The 20,301-nt window shown below is 38.7% G+C and overlaps 1 protein-coding gene across 3 annotated transcripts in view; it reads left to right on the top strand.

Moving 5' to 3' along the window:
• Window positions 1–3,682: 3,682 nt before the first annotated feature.
• Window positions 3,683–20,301, top strand: part of USH1C (USH1 protein network component harmonin) — a 35,611-nt gene continuing 18,992 nt past the window's right edge. The window contains exons 1-14 of one of the 3 annotated variants that reach the window (XM_068148101.1): window positions 3,683–3,806; window positions 7,652–7,719; window positions 9,760–9,903; window positions 10,390–10,528; window positions 14,162–14,270; window positions 14,359–14,383; window positions 15,081–15,138; window positions 15,879–15,982; window positions 16,899–16,983; window positions 17,298–17,357; window positions 17,614–17,670; window positions 18,099–18,241; window positions 18,836–18,901; window positions 20,038–20,162. In XM_068148101.1, coding sequence (XP_068004202.1) covers window positions 3,771–3,806; window positions 7,652–7,719; window positions 9,760–9,903; window positions 10,390–10,528; window positions 14,162–14,270; window positions 14,359–14,383; window positions 15,081–15,138; window positions 15,879–15,982; window positions 16,899–16,983; window positions 17,298–17,357; window positions 17,614–17,670; window positions 18,099–18,241; window positions 18,836–18,901; window positions 20,038–20,162 — 1,219 coding nt within the window. In that variant the 5' untranslated portion in view covers window positions 3,683–3,770. The remainder of the gene's footprint in view (window positions 3,807–7,651; window positions 7,720–9,759; window positions 9,904–10,389; window positions 10,529–14,161; window positions 14,271–14,358; window positions 14,384–15,080; window positions 15,139–15,878; window positions 15,983–16,898; window positions 16,984–17,297; window positions 17,358–17,613; window positions 17,671–18,098; window positions 18,242–18,835; window positions 18,902–20,037; window positions 20,163–20,301) is intronic. The other 2 variants (XM_068148100.1, XM_068148099.1) reach the window with 2 other exon arrangements.

Genomic DNA, 20,301 nt, shown 5'->3' with positions numbered 1-20,301 from the left:
CATGAGGGTGGTGAGACACTGGCACAGGTTGCCCAGGGAGGTGGTAGAAGCCTCATCCCTGGAGGTTTTTAAGGCCAGGCTGGATGTGGTTGTCAGCAACCTGATGTAGTGTGAGGTGTCCCTGCCCAGGGCATGGGGGTTGGAACTGGATGATCCTTGAGGTCCCTTCCAACTGTAACAATTCTATGATTCTATCTGGCCTCACCAGTGCTGAGTACAGGGGGATGAACACCTCCATGTTCCTGCTGGCCACCATGTTTCTGATACAGGATGCCATTGGCCTTCTTGGCCACCTGAGCACACTACTGACTCACATTTAATCGACTGTCAACCAGTACTCCCAGGTCCCTCTCTGAGTTGCAGCTTTCCAACCACACATCCCTAAGTCTGTAGCTTACCATGAGGATGTTGTGACCTATGTGAAGGAGCTCACACTTGGCCTTGTTGAACTTCATACAATTAATTTCTGCCCACCTGTCCAGATCCCATTGTAAAGCTTCCGTACCCTCTAGCAGATCAACACAGCCACCCAGCTTGGTGTTGCCTGCAAATTCACTGAGGGTGCACTCAACCTCCTCATCCAGATCATTGATAAGATATTAAAGAGGACAGGCCCCAGTCCTGAACCCTGGGAGACACCACTAGTGACTACGATACCCACCCCAGACACCACCTCTCACTCTGGAGTGCTCAGCCTTGAGGAGACTTCTCTTTGACTGTGCTCACTTTGTTGGCTACTCATGTTTGTTTCCACTTTCCTGCTCTTTTGGGGTTAAGGAAACAGTGTCACTTCTCTGCAGGAACTGAAACCTCTTGGTGAGGTGCAGTGTAAGTCTCACTGTAACACAAATAAAGCCAGGACTTTGGGAATATTGCACGGCTGAAAACTGTCAGCTTGTGGATAGCTGCCTGCTTGTGCTGAGATGCAGCAAATGGTGGTGATGCCTAACACAGAATATTTGCTCTGACCCACTAAAACAGATGCCAGAACCTAAGTAATGAAAGGTGTGAGTCAGAAATGAACTGAATGCAGCATGCATGCAGTATGCTAATGTATATGGATTATTGCCACAGCTTCTGATAGTTTTTTTTAAAAACTATAAATGCAGTTCCATATTTGGGGCTCTCTGTGCACCCTTCTCTAGGCTTATTGTTTTCTTTCATTTTTTTCCTTTGTGATTAAATTTGCTGTCTGATTACCTTTCTTCCATTATTTTTTCCCCTTTTCACTATTCCTATTGGTGTTGCATTTTTTTCCCTGTTCTTTTCCCTTTCCCATCTGCCGCTGCCTCTCTCCTCATCATTCTTCAGGTTTGCATATCTTATAACAGAAGCTTTAGAAACTGCCCATACCAGGTGAGAAACTCTCTCAGATGAAAAGGGGCCTTTTCTGACTGCTTTGAGAAGTCTGTTAACAGTAAGTCATTAAAAAGATCTCTTTTCTGCCTTTGTAATTCGTCCCTGTGGATTGTGTTTCTTGCTGCAACAAGTGTTTAATGAAATGATGGAAAACTAGTGATGTTTTCACTAAGAATTCTGTTCTCTCCAGTAAATGTTGGAGGCAGAATGTGAATAAAAGTGAGACAGAAAAGTTATTCTTTAACTTCAACACAGCCTTTTTCCAATAAACCAAAGAAGATGTTTGGAATTCTATGCAAGCCTCATCCTGTAGCAAAACTCAGCTACTGAGAATGCCCCATACACTATGTTTGGTACACTTTTCTCTGATCCAGATTACATTCACAGAAGAAGAGAAAGCCAATCAAAAGCAACAGGAACCATTTTACACAACACAACATTTTAATGTATTTAAATGGGATGACCACTATATTAATTTTCATGTCACAAATAACAGACAATAACTGAAATTAGTTGAAAGTAAATTTAGATGCAGTTTGCTTTCTTGCTATGAAAGATTTAATTATCTGAAACTAATAAACAGTCCTAATTGTACCATATCTTGATATTACATACTTGAAGTAATGGAAACTTCAAAACCATCTCATAGATTTTCTGATGACCAAACTTCCAGTTTTGGAGCATGGCATAGGTTTGTGTGTAGGTCTGCATTATGTGTGTGCACAGGAGAGCACAGGAATTCATTTTGCAGAGCAGATTAACAGACCATCAAGTTCATTATTCTATCTGTGGTGCATCCTTTACCTGATGATTCAGTGCAGTTTTCACCTCATCTAATGGACTTAATTCCACAATATTTGACTGTGGAAGTGCTTCTGACTTCAGGAAAATTTGTTTATATGAATTTTTAAAGCTGCTTTCAAACATACATAACTTCCCATTTGAAAATTTCTTTTCCTGTAAAGTCTTCAAGAAATGATTGATAGGTAAATTTAAAGGACTCATTCATGGCATTTCATGTGTCCTTTGCATTTAATTTATCTCTTTTCTCCTCTTTTCAAATATAAGACAAACACCTCGGAAATGTTTTGCCTAGGCAGGGAAGAAATTCTATAGCTGTGTGAATAGGATACCTTTTCAGTATTGTGTGGTACTAGAACTTGGGTAGAAACAAATTATTCGTGTCTTAAAGTTGTACTTCTAAGATAAAAAGTCTTTTTTTTTTCCCTGAAAACATTTTTGTATTTATTTATACACAGGCTTCACGTGTGTTCCTCTCTTGTTCCTGACACTGGAACTGAGAAATGGGCAGTGCACATACTACTGAGAAGTTCCAGTGCAGCAAAGGCATCTCCTGAAGGGGGTAAGTGTGATTTCTAAAGGAGCTGGTGTAGCTTATGTAGGTTATCACACAAGTAATTAAACAGATTCCAGTTTGTATTTAGCATCATGGATTTTTTAATTTTTTTTCCAATCTATCATGCCTTTATGTGTATTCAAGTTTCACTTGTATACAACAAGTGTATATAAGTTTCCACTCTGTTGGAAAGAAGAGCAGGTAAAGTACTTGTGCTTATGGATATCCTTCTGTTTCCAGAGTTACACGGACAAAGCTGGTTGTGTGTGGAGACTAAGGGATATAGCAGGTCTTTCCCACCTGATTTCAGATTTCATTGCTGAAGTCTTTATTATTGTCTACTACATTAGGGAAAGTGGGAGAAGAACCAGCCCAATACAAAATTATCTACAAGAGATCAGTCTGAAATAGGCACCTTTTCAGGTGTTCTGAGCTTGGTTCTTAGGTGGTTCCTTCCAGCAGACATGTCAGAGGCTACACTTGTAAGCAACAATATTCTGTTAGTGGGAAAGGCTGATGGAAATCAGACTTAATGATACATCAGATTCACCCTACTTACCTAAAAATATAGAACTGACATTATTTACAGTGTAGAGCAATTTATCGAAGCAAATTATTCTTTTCTTCTCCATCAAGGTGTTGGCATGCTTTAAATTTCTTATCTTCGTGCTTTTCTTAACTAGTAAGATTACACACGTACAAAGACAAAAGAGGTTTGTGTGCGAGTGCTGCGCCACATGAAAAACACCAGTTGTAAAGATCGGCCCAGGTGGAAGGCACAAGGCCAGGTAACACAGTGCCGCGGTAGGGAAGGATCTTTAACTTTTTCTTTCTCTTTTGCTTTGACCTTAAACAACGAAAGCCTGTGGCGGCTGGGCAGTTACCTATCGTTAAAGCAGAAAGGCTGGCAGAGGACGAGGACTGGAGATACCGTAGGTAGTTGCGGAGCAGAGCGCCGGGCGCGCCTCCCACCGTCCCGGGGCGCGGCCTCGGCGGCGCAGCCGCCTCGCGTAGCGCCCGTACCCCGCGCAGCGCCCGCACCCCGCGCAGCAGCATGGAGCGCCGGGTCGCCCGTGAGTTCCGGCACAAGGTGAGAGAACCGCAGGGAGCACGGACACTAGGATGGGTGCGCGGGCGGTAGGCAGCGCTGCTCCCCGCGGCCTGGAGGGAGGCGAAGCGCCAGACGAGGGTGCGATTTCTGGTCCGTTGGCCCGGCTGGAGAAGGCGACGGGGAAGGGAGAAGCTCAGGGAACTTGGCGCAGAAAAGCAGGTGGCAGCCTCCCCTTAGAGGATGGTTATAACACTTAAAACCCTTTTTAAAAAAGGAGGGAGAGAAGAGGAAGAACGTTCCCCGATGTTTGAGCTTTTTCAGGGCTCGATATAATTTGTTTTATTTGAATATCATATAAAAAAATGTTGCGCCTAGCCCAGTTCAGGGAAGGCAAAAGTGCAGGGGCTGAAGTCCAGGCCCGGGCAGATCACATTTGCAGTCCAGGGCGCTGCTAGCGGGTCCTAGGGAGACTTCAGCTCCACCTTAACATTGGCGTGTGCAATTGTGCCTGTGCAGTCATGTGCGAACGCACTTGATACATGGAGCGACTCTGTTGCCTGGCACGGCCTTTTGTCATTTGCCTAGTTAAGTTCGCAGTGGAACTCAAAACTGTATGAGCCAAGAAAGCTCAAAACACTCTTTTTAAAATGGGTTACGTGTTTAAGAGATGTTTTTGCATAGCCGTTTAGGTCTTTATTCTCAGAATAAAGCTTTCAGTACCACTTTATGATTATTTTGTTTGTTTTTCCTGTGGAAGAGTTTGGTATTTTTTTCTGTGGTTTGTTTGGTTTTTTTCATTAGCTAAGGAATGGAATTTTTTGGAGGTAGTGTAATATTGTGTTTTATAGGTGTCACCTGATGGTAAACAAATTAACTAAAGAGTTGTTAGGGTAAAGTAGAGGGGCTGCAAAAAAAACCAACCCACCTCTGTGTGAAAAATGTAAGTTCAAAATCGTTAAGAATCTGGATACAATGTAGTGATGACTACAGCCATCTAGCAAGTTATTTCTGCCATGCTACCTGTCAGCATATAAGTTAAGCGTAGAATTTACAACATAACTATGTGGTTCCTAGGTGGATGGTTACCATCTTGAACTTTAAACCTTTTCCCTTTCACTGCTGCTGTAATTCATAACTCATTCCAGTCTCACCCCTGATAATAAAAGACTTACTGTCCGCATCTGTTGATGCAAGTAAATAGGATACATATATGAATGAAAACTCATTCTGAGTAAGAGGCTACTGTAACAGGTGTTCTACCTAAATTATATTTAGTATTATCCTGTTTTTAATGGTTTCTGTGGTGATTTTCATGTCTTGGATACTTAATTCTCCTGTTAGACCAGTGAAAATGGTCAGCTACAGAATGAGTTTCCTCAATTATTTGCCACTTCAATTTATTTTTTTTCCTCTTAGTAGTTTCAGTCAGTTCTAACTATGAAAACTAGTGCAATTCATGTAGAAACAGAGCATAAGCAACTCTTGTCTTCTGGGGTTGTGAATTATATGACTCTGAAGACACCTTTAAATAATGACAGAAATGTTGAGCTTGGAAATGACTTTTGGAAATGGCTTCTGGAAGTCACTTACTCCAATCACCCTGCTCAAGCAGGGCCACTTAGAGCATGTTGCCCAGGACTCTGTCTTGATGCTTTCTTAATCTTCTGTGTTTAAAAGCTGTTGCAATCATCTATCCCATACCTCCACAGTTATTTCCTTGAGAAATAAGCAGATATTAAAATACTTCTCTGATCCAAGTTACACAATATCACAGCTGCTATTGATGTAGATAATTTCTTAATGCATGGGAATGCAGTTTTTGTAGGATTAATTAAATTAGTCAGCTCTTAGATGCCATTGATAAGCCTAGGTAAAGTGTATGTCTACACTAAGACTCTGTCCCAAGGAATTAACAAGGAAAATGCTAAGAAATGCAGGTGGCTACAGAAAGTGATAATTGGTGGAACAGAATGGACTAGAATAGAATCAACCAGGTTGGAAAGACCTTTGAGATCATCAAGTCCAACCTATCATCCAACACCATCTAATCAACTAAACCATGGCACCAAATGCCTCATCCAGTCTCTTTCTAAACACCTCCAGTGATGGTGACTCCACCGCCTCCCAGGGCAGCCCATTCCAGTGGCCAATCACTCTTTCTATGAAGAACTTCTTCCTAACATCCAACCTAAACCTCCCCTGGTGCAGCTTGGGACTTTGTCCTCTTGTTAGGGTGCTGGTTGCCTGGGAGAAGAGACCAACCCGCAACTGGCTACAGCCTCCCTTCAGGTAGCTGTAGACAGCAAAAACAGAAGGCAGCAGGAGAAAAATGACCTAATGAGAGAAGTCATTTGGGTGCTTGTTTTTGATGGAGGATGAGGAAGTTGCTGGTGCAGAGTGAGAAGTGCAGGGATCAAACCCAAAGAAAGAATGTGTTGTGAGAAGAAATGGCAGAAAGTAGATACAGCACTCCAGTTCCTGAGAGGGAGTAGGGATGTGTTCATCAGCTAGTATGTGAGGAGAAAAATGTAATCTTCTTACTGGTTGCTTTCCCAGTCAGGAGAAGACATAATGAATATTGTGCTCTATGCTGTGTAGTGTTGATGTACTTAAACATTTCACGCTCTTCCTGAGACCTTAGTGTTACAGACTGAGTTCTGTATACCAGAACCAATCTATTTATGCTATATTTTTCCTGATGGGAAAGGGGAAAATGGATGGTGGACTTAATTTTGCATGTATGACTTTGCCTTGAGTCTGTGCACATTGCTGGTGACCAGATTTGATTGCAACAATTATTTTCTTTTAAGGCAATCATTTTCTTCTGTCTTTTGAAGTTGCCTGTGAATAAATAGGTTTACTCGGTAGTATTACTGTCAAGCAGTCTTGTCCTGCATGTAACTTTTTGGCCTTTAGGTGTTTTGAAAGTGTCTTTCTCCAAAGGGAACAAGTAACTAAAAACCACACGTATGTGAAGTCTTGCTGGCTTTAGAAATCTAAAAGGGACAAAGGGGCATAAGAAGCATGCATTTAGTTCAGAATACAGTGCAAACCTTTGCAAACCTAGAAAGAAAGAGCTTGTCTTTAAGTATGCAAATTGGTCCTCAGACTTCCTGTCACAGTAATACTAGCCTTTAGGTCAGATGTAAATTGTTTTCTTAAACATTAAGCTTGTCCAAATGTAAAACCAATGTGATGTGACCTTTTACTGGAAGTAAGATCAGTGAGGATCTCACTGCCATTGAATATAAATTGAACTCTTCATATGAGAATTCCTGGAGTTTATTTCTGCTGTATTTTACTGTCATTATCCAAGAGCAGTCATAGTAATATGACACTGGTTTAAGTAAACGTACTATTAGTGGGGGGAGGGGAGGAAGAGTGACTAGCAAGTTCTATCAGTTAAGAGCTGGAGCAAAGAGGAACAGAGGTGTAGCAGTTTGCATAACGTTAGAAGTGAGATCCTGAAATCAGTGGCTTGGATGACAGAACATAGATTATAATCATCTCACTGTGGTGGTTTTATCTGTGACAGCATGTGTTATATAAATGAATGGCCAAAAAGGTTTCTGAAAACATTTATTCAACAGTACAGTGATTATCAGGTAAGGCAAATAAGATATTACTGTAATAATATTACTGCTGAGGGGAAATGAAGCATACAGAATACAGCAGCATTTGCCACCTTGTCCAATTGTTGTAATACTAATTTTCAGAAGTCTTGTATACAAGTTTCAGCTTGTGAGGTAATGCTTGGTTGCAAAAATGGTAACATCTTATCCTGTTGAATTCCTTTATGGCTTAAGAACTAGCAAAAATCTTGCATGTTCGACATTTTGTGGATATTTAGTCAGATGTTTACAATATTATCTTTGGGGTTTCAGGTTAATCTGCTAATTGACAATGAAGCGGAGAAGGATTACCTTTATGATGTGCTGCGAATGTACCACCAGTAAGAGCTAGCTTTATATATGTTTCTGTAAAACTTTACTAATGTTTTTACATGTAAAGAGTGAATATTTAAGATTTTGTGATGTGTGTGCTACTAGAAAAGTAGCTTGAAATGACAATTTTCATCCTGTTTAATGAACTATTCTACTTCGTAGCCTGCCAACAAGGAGAGAACATGTCTGTAATCACTTATAAAGTTACTTGGATTTTTGACTTAGCAGTTTTGTAACAGAATTTGGTGGATTCATATTAGAGGGGAAGCATCTGTATGATAAAGGTGTTCTTGAGAGTATGATAGAATTGTTCTTAGGAAAAGAGTATTCAAATTCATTCATATTTCCAGATAATACTTGTTCATTTGCAACAGAGGTTCTCATTGGGTTAACTTTTAAAAGATTTTTGATAACTGTTCAAAGATTTGTTTGGAACTGTTTTATCTGAGAGCTGAAAAAAATTTAGTCAGGAATCTTATTTGGCATGTTTAACAACTTTAGCTTATTACAACATAATGGGGGGTGGCGGAAATGGTAAGGTGATAGGCCTATTACCAGTCCTTTTGCTGAACTGATTTAAGCCACAGTTGCATAGGACTTGTATTGTTGCAAATGAGCTAAGCCTCTAACCCATTGTTTTTCAAAGAAGATGAAAATGCATTTTCCACTCATCACAGACAAGTGGCTCTGATAAACATTGTTTCCATTCACATCTTAATCAATAGCATCTCTGCTGAGTGAAATGTAGATGTTTCCATCCTGTGTTTGCACTGAGCTATAGTTATGGGTGTATTCAGCTGCATATCTGTTTCATTTTCACTTATGTCTGTCTAATTACTTCTCCATTCATAAACTCTCTTGTTTGGAAAGCTGGTTGATTCAGTAGTTCTTAATTATTTAAAATCTTCCTGAAGTTACAAAATTAATAATGCATATAGTAATTTTTCTTCAGCTGCCAAAGTTGCAATATCTTGAGCAAAATTTCCAAAATCTCTGTGTACATATGTAAATGATTTATCATTTTTTGGAATACATTATGAAATATTCGAGGACAGAAAAATCTGCAATTGCTGATGGAATTAACATTTAATGTCTTCTTAACTGTGCCCAGCAACTTCAAAAGCATTTGACCTCCAATCTCATTTAATATGTATTCCTGGTTTGTATTGTCAATGCACATACCTGAGAAATAGTATATGCCAAGTAATGTAAATTGTAAGAGAGATAATAACAAATAATAGAGACTCAGTTTAACTGGATGTTGTGTAGGAATTGTCCCACTGAGCCTTAGGGAGCTGTTCCTCCTCTCTTGCAGCTGGTCAACAAACTATATTTTTTTAGACCTATAACTATGCCAGTGCTGACAGTATCTGGGAGACTGCTTTGCACAGCTCTCATAAATCAGATGTTCACAGTGGTTTAACTTCTGTAGATGTTTGTTTATGGGTTGATGGCTCTTCCATATAGATTTGAAAAGAAATTTAAAACTTAAAATAAATCTTTGCTCTAGCTACTGAGCCTCCTGACTATTTTTTTCAGTCCCCCAAGCTCAGGAGAGGAATCAGGCTGTAGACTAGATACACTTAGGAGGATTTCTAACTAGTAAGGAAGAAACAATTTAGTAGGCAGGTATATCTGATGTGTTATTTCCAAATGTTTCTGTATGTCTTTTGGGGACTCTGAAAGTAAAGATGTCATCTATAGAAGTGGCATTTAAAATTTAAGCTGTAGATAGGAGATCTCCGTTATTTTGAAGGTTGCTTTCTCAGCATAGTAGGTTTTGGTTAAACTAGTATCTGCATCAGTAACTTCAGTAGATTGAAATGACATGTGAACATTGAAGCCATATGTACAGAAAGGTATTACATGGTGCTGTGTGTTGATTATTGTGCCTGTTTTCTCACTGGTTTGTATTTGTGGGGGTTTTTTGTTTGTTTGAGTTTTCCTGTGGTTTGTTTGGAGGTTTGTTTGGTTGGGTTTGTTCTGATTTTTTTTTTTTGCTGTTGTTGTTTCCTCTGTGGATTTTGTTTTGTTTGCTTGTTTTGTAGGTCTATGAATCTCTCAGTGCTTGTGGGGGACCTAAAACTTGTGATTAATGAGCCAAGCAGATTGCCTCTATTTGATGCTATCCGCCCACTTATCCCATTAAAGCACCAGGTGGAATATGATCAGCTTACTCCCAAAAGATCAAGGTAAGAGTGTGCAGAACAATGCATCTAACTTAAATACTTGAGCAATAATGCTTGAGTTTTCAGATAAATTCTGAGGAAAATATTGTTCACCTGTGCAGAGATGGGCATAATTATTTCACTTCTACTGTGTTTGATAGAAGTGCAGTTTTGAGCTAGCTGAAATAGGTTGCCAAGTAGTTTAATCTAGTAAAAGCAAGGTAAGGGAGTCAAGAGCAGTGCCTTCCAGTTGAAACAATCTTTTTCTCATTTTTCCTGCATTTAATAATAAAAATTCTTACAGCTCTATAGACATCTCCAATATTTGCTGATGGTTTATGAGAAATGCTTGATAACTTTAGCTGACACGTGTCCATCCAGGCTTCTGTTAACTTGCCTTTTTTTATGCCTAAATGTTACAAGAGAAAATTTTGCTGTAACTTTCACATGAAATATTATTGCCACAAATTGTTATGCAGCTGAACAGCCAAGTATCTTTTACTTTCACAGAAAGCTGAAAGAGGTGAGATTGGATCGTTTGCATCCTGAAGGACTTGGAATAAGTGTGAGAGGTGGAGTGGAATTTAGCTGTGGCCTTTTTATCTCCCAGTTAGTTAAAGGAGGCCAGGCAGACAATGTTGGACTTCAGGTAAGGAAAAATATATTCATGGATGTTGTGATGCAAAAAGGCTTTTGCTACCATATTAGGGAAGAGGACAGTAAGGCTTGTTCTTCTGTATTTAGAAACAGCTTTTTGCTAAGATGCTCTTTGTCACTTGTTAAAAAAAAAATCTGAAAGTGTTATGCTTAGTTGTGCTACTCTAAGGATGTCAGGTTTGGTTTAGTTATTTCTCAATATGCAAGACAACTACTGACTTTCTGTGACCGAGCCCATCATACTGCATGATGGCAATAAACAGGATTGTAAAGGATTTTTGGGCTGGCTTGTACAAGTTTTACTGCACCTCCGAAGGTGGTGGGAGTTTGGCAGGCAAAGCAGGGACAGTAAGGGGGAAATATGCTTGAGACTGTACGCATTTGTTAAGGTTAGGTTATATATATTAATATCAGCATCAACAGATGGTGCTTTGCAGCTCATTTACCTGTCTGACTTCCATTTTTCTGGTATGTGGTGCTAAAACTCAGCCTAAATTGCCTTCATAATAGGTAGCACTAGGGCTTTCTGAACCCCACCGAATAACAAGAGCTGACAGGCAGCCCATTGTTCTAAATTGCTGTCTCGAATTAGAGCCAACTGCTTCTGAAATTTCACCCACCTGCTTTATTTAACATTTTCTATCCCAAAAATGCTGTCTGAGGAAGGTATTATGACCTTCTATTATACCACCAATTTTACATCGTCCTGCTTTTTTCATAAATACCAATTAATTTTACATTATTTCTCCTTGAAGTAGTTTCCAAGGTACATTAAAATGACTGAATGATCATGAAGGCCTACTGAGGCATTTGTAGTTTTAGCCCTTTTTTTAACTACAGTTTCTCTAAAAGGCAAGTGTTTTGTCCTTTCATGAAGACATGTGCTTCATTTTTTTCTTTCCTGTGATTCTGATACTTATGTCTTTTGGGATTCTGCTGAATACAAAGAGATAGAGATTGGTGTGAGTGATGAAAGTGCACAAAGTATACAAAATGAGAACTTTGAAACAGTGATGTTATTATGTAAGGACCCTTCAATCTCCTGGAAGCACTAAATATTGTATTTCTTACATTAAGATTTACAAATAATGGGCATTTTCCTTGGGAAAAGTTAGGTTTGCAGCTTTTTGTTTTGGAAGTCTGTCATCTCCCTGTTTAATAGGAAAAGGGGATACTGATATATAATAACAGAATAATTGTTACTGCTCTACTCTGTTCCATCCTGTTGACTTTTATCTCTACTGCTTGTGATTCAGAAGGTTGGTATACAGTGATACCAGTACAAAAGTAACAAAATATATGAAACCAACTATTAACTGAGTATATGGACATTCGAGTGAGTGAAAACTGCCAGCCTGACTTTTTTGTTTCATGCAAAGAGGAGTATTAAAATATCTCTATGAGAAAAACTTGATCCCATACAGAAGGAAAAAATAAAATACGCTCTTAGATGTATTTATAATTTTTGTTAATATGTTCCTCTTAGAGAGATGGTGTAGTACTAACAGATAGGAGTTGCTTTGTGAATGATGACATTCTCAGAACAACACTAGCTTGCTGATAAAGGAGCTGTGTGGAGATTCACAAACATCATTGCCGTTTACAGTCCTGAAACTAGGATGCTTCTTTGCAGTTATTAACAGTGGGTTTGTGCAAATCCAGGCTCCATGGTCTGTTACAGCCTGCGTGATGCAGAAGAGTAAAAGAGAGATCTTGAACTGAGCTAAAACAGAAGAACCAAACAGATAAACAGAAAGGGCTAACTAGATCAAATTATATAACATTCTGTAATGAGATTAATCATGTGCAAATTTCTAGTATTTTTGCAAGAGAGTAATCCAGAGGTGGGAATGCAGCAGAAATGCTTTTTTAAGCATTTTATTGTTGAGGAACTCAACAGTCCTTTGAAAAGCAGAGGTTACTCACTTTCCTACCATTTCCTAAAATAACCATCAGAATCCTAAATAGACTGAAAGTCTTTGTTTTTTTTCAGTAGTGTTTTGTAGAGGATACGGAGTCTTTAGGCATAGGCCACAAGTCTGACTAACCTCTGAAGCATTTCACTTCTTGGTGGTAGAGTTACATTGCCAGTGCTAATCTCAGTCCTAAAAATGCATGTACAGTGGTTTTGCTGGACTGTATGGCTGCCAGACCTATGGAATAGTTGGGTGGATTTTGAATGTTTGGAGCAAGATGAATGCTTTGAATATTTAGAGCAAGTTGGTAGGATGAGTGTTCTTCCATGGCAAGGGCTATCAGGGTGCAATACTAAACTATATCCTGTGTGCCTTTCCTTCTCTGATTCCACATCAGAGTGTACGTTGAAAAGCCTTCATTGCCGACCTATTTCTGCTTCTATGAAAGATGATATTAAAAATCTGACTAGTTTAAATTAAAACAGTCACAGTCTTAGGAGAACTGCGTATCCCAGGCAGGCCATGGCCCTGGGTGAATTTTTGGATGGCCAGCAGGTGGAGCAGCAGTCCCACTGGTTGAGGACGGGACCGACTAATCAGGAGCTGGGAACCACAGTCACCTGTCTCTCCAAATTTGTTCTCGCCTGCAGAGCAGTCATATGATGCATTTTCTTTTATGGTCTTCTGATGCTGTGTTGTGTCAAGTAAAAATCCTTTAAGTTCAGTGGAGAGGAAACTGCATTAGGAGAGCTGTGCTGGTACTGTGGATGTGTTAATGTTTGTGTCCTACCGCAAAGTTTGTGAAAGTGATGAACATCAGCAGGTGGTTTCTTGCTCCATTGTTCTTTGGGTTTGTTTTGTTTTTAGCTGAACAGGTCACAGTAGGAAGATTCAGTAATGTTTAGTACATATGGAAAAAAAACCAGAAGGTGATGGCATGGCCAATGTCCTGCTGCCCAAGTGTAGACTAGTCACAGTGTGTATTTGTGTGACAGTTTTTAGGACACAGGCCATACTGAGGAATTAATGCTTCCAGTTCCCCTCCCTTCTTTCACATAAATGCAGTGATGCAAGTTTAGGCTTTTGGAGTTCAGTTGTGCAGCGCTCCATCTATTACCTAAAACTGTCAGTAAGGTACAAAGAAGTTGGTCTGCAGTGAGCTAGTCTGTGACTTCTTTACATTTTTCCAGGCACATACTGCCATCAGACTTTTGTGATGGAGGAAACAGTGGATACACTGAAATTTGGCAGCTTGAAACTTAAGTGGAATGTGTTAGGCAATCATTAGCTGGTGTTAATACTGCTGTGAAAACCAACATATTTGCAAGGAAGCCACAAAGTTTCATTAAGACAAAATCATGTTCTGCTGATTTTATTAAGAAGAGTCCTGACAATTCTCAAGGTGACATTTTGCTGCATTTTACATAATTATCCACAGTAGCTCTTAAGGAACACTACTAGAGAGAAGTATAGCCAAAGTATGTAGCTTTTTGTTGTTGCAAAGATCGAAGTACAGAGGTGTAAGAGGCTGTGTTTGATAGTTTGTTGGTCATAGAAACTTGGAAATTTCTAGTCATATCAAACCTGGATCTATGTTAAAGGAAAGGAAGCTTTTTCAAATAAAAGCTTTCTAGTGATCTACTGTCATTTTATCACCAAACTTTAATGTTAGTTCAGAACTTAATATTAATTCTCTCTTTCATCTTGAGGTTGGAGATGAGATAGTTCGTATAAATGGATATTCCATTTCATCATGCACACATGAAGAAGTCATAAACCTCATTCGCACAAAGAAAATAGTGTCCATAAAAGTGAGGCGTAAGTAACAAGAAAATTATCTGTATCACTAAAAATTGCTGGTGATCTGTAGAAAGTGTTATTTAACAAAAGTATTTTTCTTTTTCAGACATTGGCATGATACCTGTCAAAAGGTAACGGTAATTAATTTGAAAAGTCATTTTCATAAAGCCTCTTCAATATCCAAAGAACCTCTCTGTTCATCTCTATATTTGAGAATGTGTGAATGAGCATCTCCATAGCTGGATAGACAGGTGTCTTTTTTGATGAATTTGACTTTTTATGCCAGTTGCCTCCTTAGACAAACCAGGTTTCATTTCCTCATTGGTGTGTATTAGCTGGAAATGTCACTATCAATACATGTAGCTTAACAGAAAGCCCCACTGCTTCTCTGTCTGCATAAAACTTGAGGATTGCTTCAAAACTTAGAAAAAAATTCAAATCATTGTCCTCTTCCAATTTTCATTAAAAAGTAAAATTTCAAGTGGAATGTTTGAGAAATGTTAGTGATGGAAGGTGCCTCTTTGCATAGACATTCATGTAATCTGTTCAAGTTGTCCTGGTTATTTTCATAGTCTTTCTTAGAGTTTCTTAAAATTGTTTCACTTGCTGAGTACCACTTTTCTCAGTGTTGTGTTTGACCACCTTTAGTAGCCTAAAGAATGGCATACTTGTTTGATGTTCTGTTCAAACTACTGGAAAATAAGCCAGTTGTTGTGAAGAATATTCAAAGGAACTCGTGGATACAAGGAGATCACATTCCAAAGTAGCTTCTTCAACATATTCATATTGATTTTCTCCCCATTATTTTGAATTACTTTTTCCTTCCAGTTCAGCAGATGAACCCCTTAAATGGCAGTACGTGGACCAGTTTGTATCAGACTCTGGGGTAAGAGATAAATCTCTTATTAACATGTCTTCTGGAAAACCTGCATTAGTTCTGAAGCACTTTCTCCTTTGACCTTATCACAAAAGTTATTGTACGTGTTTCTATGATGCAGTATTTTGTTACAGGGTTTCTGGGAGAAATAGCCTTTGTGGTATGAAATTATTCTAGACTCATTAGATAAGGAAAGGGCAGGATACAAATGAAATATCTTTTCCTCATTAACTGCTACTCTATTTTGCTGGAGCTTATTAACTTACCAGGCTATAGTTCTACTGTACAAATCTTTAACAGATTATTTGGCCTATATTAGCTATATTAGTGGAGGAATGACAGATTATCAGTATAAGGGACTTCTGTGGGTTGCAGCAGTGAAAGGAGAGAACACAATTACTGTTCTTTTGCTTTCAGGAGGAAAAACTCAGTTGAATAGTCATGTATTTTCCCACTCTTTTGTCAGGAAATATCTTAATTATTATTTTATCCTATCACTTTCCTCTAATTTTCCTTCACCCTTTTCTGAAGGCAGAGTTTGACTATTGAAACAATGTTCTTCAACCCAAAAGAGAAGTTTAATCTTTAACCTCAGCCATGCACCTCCACTAAAATGACTGTTCTTCAGGATCAGGGATCTTATCTTGATGTTGGCAGATTTTGATTCCTGACTCCATGAAGTTTCAGAGTAGTCTTGATACAAGGTCAACACAGAGTAACATCTGCAGTGTTTTTTAATCCCCCTACAGGAAGGAAAGGGCAGTGTTGCTGGTCTTGCTTCTTCTGGAGGGAGAGACAGTAAAGAGAAGAAAGTCTTCATTAGCTTGATTGGTACAAAAGGCATGGGATGCAGGTGAGTACATGTTTCTTACTTAATATCACCATTTTAAGTGAGGCATCCAAGGCTGTTATTCCCCTCCTACATTGATATCAGGAAAATGGAGATTCACATTGCATCAGGAAGGCAAACTGGCACACTTACCCTGGCAGCTTGTTGATGGAGGTTTTGGAGGAGAAGGGATATTATAGGATTTCTTACATAATCAGTAATATGTAGCTGATGTTATTGAGATTGAATGTCACAGAATGTTTTCTAAAGCATAAGTTTTTATATTAATTGGGAGATTTAGATATGTGGGTTTTTTTTCCAATTATCTACAAATCTGGAGTGGTGGTATATCCTCTGCTGGATATATTAGCTACAAAAATAATCGCTGTGTTTGGGCCCAGCTTAGGCTGCGGCTTGAAATTTCCAGTCTAGATGTTGGCCCCTAATTAAAACATCCTGCTTCCTTCTAATTAATCATCCTGAGAACTAACATCATATTATACATGTAGTATACTGCAGTTCAGTGAGTAAATGTGCAAGCAATGAGTATTCTTTATTGTGTAATGTGCTTATTTTCAGATGTCATTAGTGTCCCAGTCACTTATTGTGGTTCTTTTAAAATCTACTTGCTGGGGGGGGGAACTTAAACCTAGCACACTTAGCAGTACAGATCTATGGGTATACTATGTTAGTTTCAATGTCAAAGGATGTTTTTCTTAAGTCACAGTTTTGTGGTATAAAGGATAGAAGAGCAGGATGACAAACCATTGGGTGCGTACTGGCAAGTTTCTATGGTTTTTTTCAGAGTAGGTTAATACCAAAAAAATAGTCTTTGATTTGAAACAGATAATGACTAAGCAAATAAGAATTCTTCCTGAATTACACCGTATTAGTCTATAAATATTATCCTATAAAACTTCCCTTTTTTATATTACACCAGTATTTCCAGTGGTCCAACCCAGAAACCAGGCATTTTTATCAGCAATGTTAAGCCGGACTCTCTTTCAGCAGAGGTGGGCTTGGAGGTAAGCATGTCACCCTCCAAGGTAGGTACTTCCTTCTGGAAGTTTTGTTTGGTATTTACTGCTTCAAGGAGTATGGATCACTGTGAAGTCACGAGCCGAGTGGGGTTTTGCAGGGGAAAGGAGGACCTTGCCTTTAGGAAACTCTCTTCATTTGTAATTTAAAACATGAGATGCCCTCCTGGATCAGACCAAGAGTGCATTGAGCTCAGTATACTCTGCCAGTACCAATGCTTAGTGTATTAGGAGTGTTAGAGGTCATATTAATACATGTGCTAATTTAGCATCTGTACTAAAATTTGGATTAACTTCTTTAGGTTGGAGATCAGATTGTTGAGGTAAATGGAGTGGACTTTTCTAATGTGGATCATAAAGAGGTAAGATTATGTCTTTCTAGTTCCCTGAATTCATAATTGTCAGCTCATTAAGCATCTATCTGTTTTTTCTTGCTGCAAAAACAATATATTTTGATACTGGGTTACTTAACCAAGGAGTTTGTATAAGGAAAATGAGATTTTTGAGACCTGAATACCTACCACCCTGTTAGATTCAGGTAGTTGTGGAAAGTCCACCCTTGAGAACCAGCATCTTTTATCCTATAAATACTGACTTTTGTATCGTTTCAATTTGCAGGCTGTCAGAGTGCTCAAAAGTAGTCGTACATTGACTATCTCTGTGGTAGCAGGTGCTGTAAGTACTATATTTATAAAAGCAGAACATTTGTGAAAATTATGTGGGCAAATAAATGGTGAAAATAAATAGATAAGAAGTAAAGCTGCATTTCTTTGTAATGTCTATACCACTAAATTCTCTCAAACCAGAGCAGTATTGAGTGTTTTTTTATTATTTCAATGATAATTATCCACTGTTGCTGCTCAGTTGAGTAGTTGCATGCCTCCTATGAGATGCTGAGCACATCATAACATTAAGGCTGAAACTGAAAGTTGCACTTTGGAATGAAGTGGTCAGATCTTTCAGGGTCTTTCAGAGAACATCCTCAGAGAGATGTGAGGAAATGGCAGGTGTGCTGGTATATAGTTAGGTTTCGATTGTTTCTGATTAGAGCTTCATTCATGAGACTTTTCCACAACTGATTTAGGTGGCGGTTCTGATTACAGGGAAAGGAGCTGTTCATGACTGAAGAAGAAAGGCAGAGAGAAGCACGTCTCCGTGAGCAAGAACGCCAGGAGCTAATGCATCAGAAGCGACTTGCACTGGAAACTAACAAAATCATCAAGGAGCAGCAAGAGAAAGAGAGATTGTAAGGACTATGTATAGGACAGTGAAAATATTTGCCTGCATTTGAAAAGGGCATGGAAGACAGGAGCAATGTCTTTCCCAGCTTAGATTAACTTAATTTTGTTGTTTCAGAAACTCTGTTCATAAATCCTTCTCCTGTGGTACTCTGGATGCTCCAGGTTTTTAAAGCTTATATCATTCAGTGTGGCTTGAGTAGAAGGGTCACTTTATTCCCTGTAATACCCCTGTGATTCAGTGTGATATTAATTATTTTCCTGATACCATTCCCTCATCCGTTATTTTTAGCAGGACAGTTACAAATCTTATGGTCTTAAAATAACACTATGGAGCTGTCTCAGAAGGAGATAGTGACTTACAAAGTAAAATAGATTATATGCCCTGGCTGTCCAGATGGTCCTGAATATCCTCAGGGTTCCTGTGAAAATATATTGAACCCTCAGTATTCTTAAAGATGACTTAAAAGGAACATTTTTCCTCAAAGCATATGTATTTACTGTCTGTATCTCTTACCAACTACATGCTGACACGCTTTGTGCAAATTCTTACTTAGGAAATACTATTTTTAACATGGTGTCCTAATTCCTCTTTATTATAGAAGAAAACTGGAGATTTCCCAGAAGGCTGCAGAGGAAGAAGAGAGATATCGCAGGGAAATAGAGCAGTAAGTAAAAGCCTTACATAGGCATTATTGCAGCTCAAAAAAGGATCCCTGTTTATTAGATCTGATTGAAAACATTTGGCATGTATTAGTGTAGTATTTTTGTAGCTTATAATTTGTATCTTGTGTAGCTTATATTAAATAAAAAGGAAAGAAAAATGGTAAAACACAGGTAGTTTGTTGTGAGAACGTACAGAGTGTGGAAGTTGGGTGCCTTTTCAGTCTATCAGTTCTGAAAACAGAAGCTATGTAGATTTAGACTAGAATAAAGACTATGTGATGCTAATTGTCATGAGTAGAAATTTCAGCTGTAAATTTTCAGTAGGCTTTTGATTTTCTTGGGAGAGAATGAATTAAAGTAGGAAATTCTATAACAAAGATGGATTTTGTTATCAGTTTATTATGGTTTAAAAAAAATCTGTGATTCTAGGAACTAGACACATTCAAAGATTGTATCGTAATGAAGTCAGTACTATAAATGTAACTTAAGCATTGCTTTACATTTGTAACTTTAAAATTAACCAGTATAATAACATGATTGTTATCACAGCAATTAATTTCCCTTCCAAATGATGTAGGGAAGTTGCTTGGAAGATAGTGTGAAATTGCACAATATCTGTTTTGACGTAGCCCTTTAGAGCTAGGATTGAGCCTGAAGTATTCATCTTTACACCTTGACATCATAAACGGTTTTTCATTCATATTCATGCATGTAAGTCCCTTTTTCAGGTACCTATAGTAGCTAAAATTTTCTGATAGAAAAAATGTAGGGATTTATGAGTCTGTGAGGTGCAAAAAAGGAACATATTCTTCAGTTGTCACTAGAGAAAAATCTTCTGACAGTCCTGCTGTGGGCACTGCTGCAGCATGTGGATGAATTCTTGCACATTTTCTAACTCCTGAAGAATAGATAACATCTTGCTCTTTATTGTAGTCTGCTGTAGAAAATCCTTCATCAGCCATGGAAAGCTGCTATAAAAGCAGCTCAGGTGAAGAATTATTCCGTTCTCCAAACCCAGATTGCTTGTCTGTTCTAAGGAACATTTGGTATCTGCAGTGTCAGTCCTCTGGGTGTAGAGGAAGGAGGATGGTAGGTTTTATACTCAGAGTTCCTAGATGCCTTTTTTTTTCCCCTCCAGGATAACAGCAGAAGAAGAGAAATTTAAAAGGCAGTGGGAAGAAGACTGGGGTCCTAAAGAACCTCCTAAATCTCTACAAACTGTAACTGCAGAAGTGCACTCTGCCCCTCGGTCCAAACACAAATGTAAGTGGTTCATTTCAGTCTGCTTCCTAGGAAAAGTAATTTTGAGGCACATTGCTGAGCTTGGTGGAATATACCACGAGCCTGTGTCCAAGCCAAGTTAGCTATGACTTGGTTATGACTTGGTTATTTGGTTGTTTTC

Source organism: Melanerpes formicivorus, unplaced genomic scaffold, assembly GCF_026170545.1.
Source record: "Melanerpes formicivorus ecotype bairdi unplaced genomic scaffold, bMelFor1.0.p_v2 SCAF_16, whole genome shotgun sequence".
NCBI classification, from domain to species: domain Eukaryota; kingdom Metazoa; phylum Chordata; class Aves; order Piciformes; family Picidae; genus Melanerpes; species Melanerpes formicivorus.
The sequence above is the reverse complement of the archived record's forward strand: the minus strand, read 5'-3'. Positions and strand labels throughout refer to the sequence as shown.